Source organism: Chinchilla lanigera, unplaced genomic scaffold, assembly GCF_000276665.1.
Source record: "Chinchilla lanigera isolate Chin_1 unplaced genomic scaffold, ChiLan1.0 scaffold00154, whole genome shotgun sequence".
NCBI classification, from domain to species: domain Eukaryota; kingdom Metazoa; phylum Chordata; class Mammalia; order Rodentia; family Chinchillidae; genus Chinchilla; species Chinchilla lanigera.
Genome location: NW_004955555.1, coordinates 2017508 through 2025193, shown reverse-complemented (window position 1 = coordinate 2025193; position 7686 = coordinate 2017508). Strand labels below are relative to the sequence as shown.

The following is a 7686-nucleotide window of genomic DNA, read 5'->3' as shown; positions in this document are numbered from 1 at the left end:
TGTGTGTGTGTGTGTGTGTGTGTGTGTGTCTTTTGAGACAGGGTTTCACTATGCTGTATAGGCTGGCCTTAAACTCACTTTGTAACCCAGGCTGGCCTCAAACTTGCATCAATTCTCCTGCCTCAGCCTCGATAGTGCTGGGATTACATGTGTGAACCACCATGCCTTGGCCAGAGGCCCACTCTCTAAATTCATGGATGAAGTGACCATAGGATTAAGTCCCCCAGAGAGAGATTTCAATGACTTTATGGATTTGAACCTTATATATTTTGTTACCTTCTTTTTAAGAAGTATGGAATTAGGCAACTGGATGTGGTGGTGCACGTCTGTAATCCCAGAATTCTGGGAGGTTGAGGCAGCAGAATCACAAGTTCAAGCCCAGCCTAGGAAACCTGGTGACTTAGTGAGACCCTGTCTCGAAATAAAAACGGGCTGGTGATGTAGCTCTGTGCAAAGGCCCGAGGTTCAGTCCCTAACACTGGAGGAGGGGGAACAAAATTAAGGTTAGGAGTGTGGCTCGGTGGTAGGGGGCTTGCTTAGGAGGCAAGAAACAAACAGAAACATCCCCAAAAACAAACAGAAAAAAATTACATGTGCAAACTCCAGCACAGGACCACAGAAAGCCAGGCAGGGAGGGCGTTTGAAGCGCAACCCGTGGCTTCACCTTTGCCTCCCAGCTCTAGTTACACAATGTCCCAGTCCGCCCTCCAGGCCTCGCCCACTGGGGTACAGGTCTCCTGGACCTGAGGGTCTCTTGCTAGTCTGTGACCTTGCACAGGGCCCTTTCAAAGTTGAGTTCCCTGCTCCGCTGGGACCCAGGGACCAACCAATGGCATCCTTAGCAGGTGAACCGCAGGACGGGACCTCTCTGTCATCCACTAGAGGGCGCTCACCACCAACTAGGGGCTGCGAGTTCAGATTCTCAGAGCACCCGGCTGGGGATGTGCTTCTCGGTCCTGAGAAGGAATTGGAGTCTAAGGGAGGAGGAGTTAGGGTCCAAGCCGCTGAGCTCTGGGAAGGAGGAGTCTGGGGGCCGGGACTCGGGTCCTCCGGGGAGCGGAGTGGGGGTCTGAGAAAGGGAGGAGGGGTCTGCGAACGGTGCCCGGATTGGTTGGAAGCCGCGCTGGCCGGGGCGGTGGTTTGGTTTGGCCGGAGTCCGTGGGAAGCAAGTGGACAGAGCAGGGATTGTTCCCGCAGGGTCTCCCCCTCCGGGGGCCTGGCAACCTCGATTCTTCCCAGGCCCTGGGGACTTTGGGGCATTGCCCACAGCCCCTCCCGGGCCCCTGTTTTCTACTGGGTGCCTGCTGCCCGGCCTCAGTACTGGGAAAGGTGCCCCAGGAGTGTTGAAAGACCAGTTAGAGTTAACGCCAAGCGGATCAGGAGACGGCCAGGCCGCGTTCCCCAGCCCCGCCCAGGCCCGTGGGGGCCCGAAGACCCTCCACTGGTTCAGCCCGGCAGACCCTGCGCCCGTGGGCCCTGCACCGTCCTCCCTCGGGCCACGGAACCTCTGTTTATTTGTGCATCCTGGGCTTTTTCTTTTTTTTTTTTTTTCCAGTACAGAGGATTGAACCCATGGGTGCTCTACAGCTGAGCTACATCAGCTTACTTATCTGTTTATTATTCGTTGTTTGTTTTGTTTTGTCAGATAAGGTTTCACTATGTAGTCCAGCCTGGCCATGAGCTTGTAATCCTCCTGCTTCAGCCTCCCTAGTAGCTGGAATTACAGGCAGGTATGGCCCTATGCTTTTATTATTTGAGACAGGGTCTTGCTATATAGTTCTGGCTGGCCTTGAACTCATTAGGTAGGATGGGAAGATAGCTCAGCAGTACAAGTGCCTGCCTGGCAAGCACAAGGTTCTGAGTTCAATTCCTGATACAAAAAAAAAAAAAAAAGAACTCACTATGTAGCGCAGGCTGGCGTTGAACTCTCAGTGATCCTAGGATTACGGGCATGTACCAGAAAGCCCAGCCCTATACTTTTTATCTGCTGTTCCTTACTGCTAAATACCCTCTTCCCCTGCCCCCCTCCCTTTTTTTTGGTACCAGAAATCGAACTGAGACCTTGTACTGTGCCGCTGAGCTGTATCCCTGGCTGTACCCTCTTCCACTGGCTAACCACCCCACCTGACCCGGGGCCCAGTCAGTACCTTCCTGCTCACACACACCTGCTGGCGCACAGTGTCCCCTGGTCGTCTCGGGATCCATCCTGGGCCCCAGTACTAGCTATTGAGAGTGGTCATACCCCGGCCTGGGTCTCTTCCCCTTGCTCCTGCTCATGGCCTCCGTGGTCTGAAATGCTCTCCAGCTGTCTTCTTGCTCCCTGCGGGCCAGGCTTTCTCTGTGGCCTCTCAATGAAGCATTATTAGTACTGCACAGAAGGGGAGAAGAGACGACAAAACCTGCTACAGATCCAGCGTCACAATCACTGTTTGCAGCTGCACCAGGCCCCAACTGGCCAGGGGAGGACAGGTCTGTCTCCTCTGCTGTGTCCCCAGGGCTTGGTAGGGCACAATAAATGCATGTGAGGTGAAAGATTGGAGTTGTCAAGGAGCCCAGGCTTTAGCCGTCTGTCTTCATAGGTCTCAGCTACCCTGGGCACTGACTTCCTCAGCTTGACAGGGACTTGTGAGCATCAGCATTGTCTCTGTCACAGGACTGTGTCAGAAAACTCAGAGGTGGCAGATTTCAAAGTGTCAGCCCAAAAGCTAGGGTAGAGCTCAGTAATACAGCACATGCCTAGCATGCGTCAGGCCCTGTGTTCCATACCCAGCAGTGTAAAAATAAACAAACATGGCCAGGCATAGTGGTACATGCCTACAATCCCAGCACTTGGGAGGCTGAGGCAGGAGGATTGTTGAGTTCAAGACCAGCCTGGACTACAAAGTGAGCTCAAGGACAGCCTGAACTGCATAGTGAGACTCTGTCTCAAAAAAGACAGAAAATTAAAAAAAAAAACAAAAAAAACAGCCGGATGTAGTGGTGCACGCCCGTAATCCTAGCACTCAGGAAGCTGAGGCAGGAGGATCGCTGCAAGTTCGAGGACAGCCTGGGCTACAAAGTGAGCTCAAGGCCAGCCTGAACTGCATAGCGAAACCCTGTCTCAACCAGACCAAAAAATAAAAATTAAAAAAAAAAAGTGTCACCCCAGGGTCTGCATGCTTCAAAGGCCACTGCGAGGGCCGGGTGTGGCGGCCCATGCCTGTAATCCCAGCACTTGGGAGGCTGAGGCAGGAGGATCATTGAGTTTGAGACCAGCCTGGGCTACAAAGTGAGCTCAAGGCCAGCCTGAACTGCATAGTGTGTGTGCGCACGCGTGTGTGTGCACAAGCACACACGTATGTGGTAGAGAGGTGACCCCTTGTGCCTCTGATTATTTTTTTTTTTTTTGGTTTTTCTCCGGTACCGGGAACTGAACTCACAACCTTGCGCTTGCCAGGCAGGCGCTTTGCCGCTGAGCTAAATCCCCAGCCCCCTGTGCCTCTGATTATTGATTGTCCATATCTACCTCTGCTTTGTTCCCAGGAACCAGGCTTCTGGTTAGGGGTCCCTACACCCAGGAGGTGCTCATTAAAATGTTGGTTGGACTGACTCTGTCCCTCCATGTTGATTCCTGAGGCCCCAGAAAAGCAGCCACATCAAAGGGAACAAAAGACAGCTTATGTTTTTATTTATTCATTCATTAATAAGATTCAGGCCAGAGTTGGAGGCAGGTAGCTGAGACGTGCTGGGATGGAGGAGCTTAGTCCCACCTTGGGCAGTCCGGGGACCCTGTGGGTGGTGCCAGGACCTAGGATTATCCCCCCTCTCCTGGCTGTCATTCTTCTCCCTGGAGTATGGTCATGATTTGGTCAGTAAAGATGCCTGTGTAAGTGCTGATGGCAGCCGAGCCTTTGTTGTACATGTCCCTGGAGAGAAAGGATGGAGGGGTAGCAGGAAAGAGGCTTGGACCCGGGTCTGAGGGAGGAGGCTGGGCCTGGACCCTGGGTCTGAGGGAGGGGGCTGAGCATGGACTCTCGAGGCCCGGATGAAGTCATCTCCCAGAGGCACAGGCCTACCTGATCTTCTCGTCCATGGTGGGCAGATATGTCTTCTCGTATAGGCCCTGGGCAGCCGCCTTGGCAGTGTCCCAGTACATGGAGAGGGCCTCCTGCACTTGGGCCAGCAGGGCTGGGCTGGGGGGCTCGTCTTGCTCGGTCGGATGGGTGCCCTGAACCTCTGCAGGAGAGCAGGGGTAAAGGGTCAGTGTGAGGGAGCTGACGGGGCCGTGGGGTGGGAACGCAGGTGTGGAGGAGGAGGCGGTAGAGGCAGGATCAGAAGGCCTTGCCAGGAAGACGCTCGAGGCACGTCCCTCCTCAGAGACCCTGCTCACCACATCCTAGCAGCAGGAGGACGAGACACAGGGGCAGGAGGAACCGGGTGTCCATGGCGTCGCCGACCTGGAACGCACAGGTTGTGAGGCAGGGTCACTTGGGCCACCTGCTGCTGGGTCCTGCCCCTCTGGGTAGGGGCTGAGATCTGCTCCATCTCCCCCTCCTGCCTGACCTGCGTCCCCCAGCGCTGCCTGGAATGAGGTGTCCTCCCTGGGCCTCCAAGTCTAACATTCTACCATTCCATTCCTAATTTTGACAATTTATTTATATTAATTTTTTGGAGCAGGGTATAGGGGATTGAGTCCAGGGATGTTCTGCCACCGAGCTACCTCCCTGGCTCATTTTATTTTATTATTTATTTATTTATTTATTTGTTTGGCCTTCTTTTTTTTTTTTTTGGCTTTTTGAGACAGGGTCTCACCGTGTAGCCCAGGCTGGCCTTGGTGATCCTCCTACCACAACCTCCAAAGTGCTGGGATTATGGGTGTGTACTACCACACCTGGCTCTATTTTTTTAAAATTTTGAGCGAGTGTCCTGCTCAGTTGCCCAGGCAGGCCTTGAACATGCTATCCTCCTGCCTCAGCCTCCTGAGAAATTGAGATTACAGGTATGCTCCACCACCATCAGCATTTTTTATTTTTCGAGACAAAGTCTTATTATGTAGCCCAGGCTGGCCTCGAACTTGTGGTGATTCCCCTGCCTCAGCCTCCTGAGTCCTAGGATCACAGGCCCCGTACCACCACACCTACTTCCAACATCTTAATTCTGACATCCACTCATTCATGCATTTACTCAAGAAGCCGCAGCTCGGGCCCAGCGGGGACACAAGAAGGCCCCACCTTGTACTGAGCAGAACCACAGCCAAACCCAGCGCTCCCGACCTTGAATTCCCGGTGCCCCGTGACACCTGCGCTGTGCTGCTCTCCAGCATCTGATTGCTCCTGGACCCCTCCCAGGCCCTGGCGGGGAGGTGCTCTGAGACCAACGAGGGTACAGAGCTCGCGCACATCAGAGGTGAGCAGCGTCAGGGGAGAGAGGCTGAGACCCACGGACCCAGGGAGGACCAGGCTGGACAACGATGCGATTCTAAATTCTGTGACTCCAAGACAGGAGTCTCTTGCCATTTCCCGCCGAGCCCCGGCCCCCGCCCCTCCCCCACCCCCGTCTTACCGAACTGGGGCTCGGGCAGGCGTCCTCTCCCGCTCCCAGCGCGCACAGGTTTTATAGCGCTGGACCCACCTCCCAACACGCGGCCACCGCTGTCCTCGGCCAAAGTCCTGGCCAACAGAGCTGCCGGGGCGGGGGAGGGCAGGAGGGGCAGGAGGGGCAGGGATGTCCCCCTCCGGGCCAGACCTGTGGGAACCTCCACTCGCAGAGTGAAGGGGCAGTGCTGGGGACAGGGGTTGGGGGTTCTATGCCCCACCAGGAATGGGGTGTGGTGACTCCATGTGCTGAGAATCAGGGCAGAGAGAGAGGGGGCACCCTGGGGACTGTTCACCCTACCAGCTCTCCAACCTTCCCATTCCTTTTCTCTTTCTTTTTTTTTGAGACAGGGTCTCACTATGCAGCCCAGCCTGGCCACAAACTCACAGCGATCCTCCTGCCTCAGCCTCCCAAGTGTTGGGATTACACAGGTGTGCACCACCACACCCAGCCAGGTTTACCACTTCGCACTGAAGCACTTTAAAGTTTGTTGCCCTTAGGTCGGGTGTCCTGGTGCACACCTGTAATCCCAGCACTTGGGAGGCTGAGGCAGGAGGATCACTGTGAGTTTGAGGCCAGCCTGAGCTACAAAATAAGCTCAAGGCCAGCCTGAACTGCATAGTGTGTGTGCGCACGCGTGTGTGTGCACAAGCGCACACGTATGTGGTGTGTGCTATCTCTCTGATTCTGCTCCCAAAGCCCCTAGTGTCCCTCCCTGGCCAGGTGTCCCTGCTTCCACACCTGAAGCCACAGGTGTGAGTGGGGAGGGGGAAGAGTGGATCCATCCAGACTGGCACAGGTAGGGAATCTTTATTGTGGGCAGGTGGCGGCAGGAGCACGCTAGTCCTGGGCCTGGTTCTTGCAGAGCAGCCTGGGGCACAGGCTGAGGGTCTTGTTCAGGAGGCTGTCCTTGGAGCTGGTGAGCCACGCCTGGGTGCGGGGACCCAGGTCTTTCAAGTGGTCCTCATAGTAGGTCTGTATGAAGCCTCGGAAGGTGCCAGAGCCCCTGTGGAAGGGACAGGGCAGTTGAGACCCCAGCTCCCCCAGGCATACCAGGGGCTCCTGCTCCTTTATCTACACCCTGTGACCCGGGGCTGCACGCCCAGCCCCCTCCCTCAGGCCCGGGGCTCCGGGCTGCTGGCCCTCCCCACCCACCCCAGCGCCTGCTCACCAAAGCCACTGCCACCTCTCTCTGGTCCTGGTCACCATGGGCTCTATCAGCCCCCTCAGACTGCTCAGGCCCCAGCGACTCTCCTCGGGGCCTGTGTTGGGGCTCGGGTCTTCTGCGGAGGTATGTGCTGGGCGGGACCAGAGAGCAGCTGAGCGAGGAGCCTCAGAACCCCGATTTTCCCTCCAAGTCACTCCTGCGACGGCGTGGCAACCCTCGCCTGTCCTCTGGGGCCTGCCTTGCTCAGCCACCCCCCACCACTCACCAGCCTGCCCTTCCCTGTGCCCAGCGCCCCCACTCCTGTCCTGTGTGACTCCCTCAGCCTGTACTGCACCCCCTCCCTGCCTGATGCTCTGCCCCCCATCCTCAAACTTCAGATTCTCCTGCCCCGGTGTGTGTTGCTACCCTGGCCCAGGCTAACATTTTAAATGCATACGCAGGCAGGTGTACTGACAGATGTCTCTAATTCCAGCATTCTGGAGGCTGAGGCAAGATGATTGCTGTGAATTTGATTTTTTTTTTTTCCAGTACCAGGAATTGAACTCACGACCTTGCGCTTGCCGGGCAGGTGCTGTGCCGCTGTGAGCTAAATCCCCAGCCTCTCACTGTGAATTTGAGATCAGCCTGGACTACATAATGAGTTCAAGACCAGCCTGGACTACATAGCAAGACCCTGTCTCAAAAATAAAAGGCCAGGGGGAAAAAAAAAAAAAATGCCAGGGATGTAGCTCAGAGGTAAAAGTGCCTGAGTGGTAAGTGCAAGGTCCTGAGTTTGATTCCCAGTATCAAAAAAATAAAATAAAATAGCAAGTAAATAAAAATAAATGGCCAGGCATGGTGGTGCCTGCCTGTAATCTCAGCACTTGGGAAGCTGAGGCAGGAGGATCATTGTGAGTTTGAGACCAGCCTGGGCTGCAAAGTGAGCTCAAGGCCAGCCTGAACTG

At 55.4% G+C, this 7686-nt stretch overlaps 2 protein-coding genes across 2 annotated transcripts; both read right to left on the bottom strand.

Moving 5' to 3' along the window:
- Positions 1-3650: 3650 nt before the first annotated feature.
- On the bottom strand, positions 3651-5647 carry Apoc2 (apolipoprotein C-II). The gene is made up of 4 exons (XM_005412482.2): positions 5542-5647; positions 4370-4436; positions 4056-4215; positions 3651-3905 (listed from the first exon to the last, which is right to left on the bottom strand). Exons 2-4 carry the CDS (start codon positions 4422-4424, stop codon positions 3815-3817), a joined length of 306 nt encoding a protein of 101 aa, XP_005412539.1. The 5' UTR covers positions 4425-4436; positions 5542-5647; the 3' UTR covers positions 3651-3814.
- Positions 5648-6365: 718 nt separating this feature from the next.
- Apoc4 (apolipoprotein C-IV) lies at positions 6366-6867 on the bottom strand (the record flags this gene model as incomplete). The annotated part of the gene is given in 2 exon segments (XM_013508676.1): positions 6366-6580; positions 6746-6867. Coding segments are annotated over 2 exon segments (288 nt in total), but the record flags the coding sequence as incomplete, so codon positions are not given.
- Between the last annotated feature and the right edge of the window lie 819 nt (positions 6868-7686).

Coding starts and splice junctions, on each gene's coding strand:
- Apoc2 (XM_005412482.2), bottom strand. CDS start 4,424: ATGGACACCCGGTTCCTCCTGCCCCTGTGTCTCGTCCTCCTGCTGCTA. Junction 4,216..4,369: donor CCTCCTGCTGCTAGGATGTG/GTGAGCAGGGTC, acceptor GCTCTCCTGCAG/AGGTTCAGGGCACCCATCCG. Junction 3,906..4,055: donor ACCATGGACGAGAAGATCAG/GTAGGCCTGTGC, acceptor CTTTCTCTCCAG/GGACATGTACAACAAAGGCT.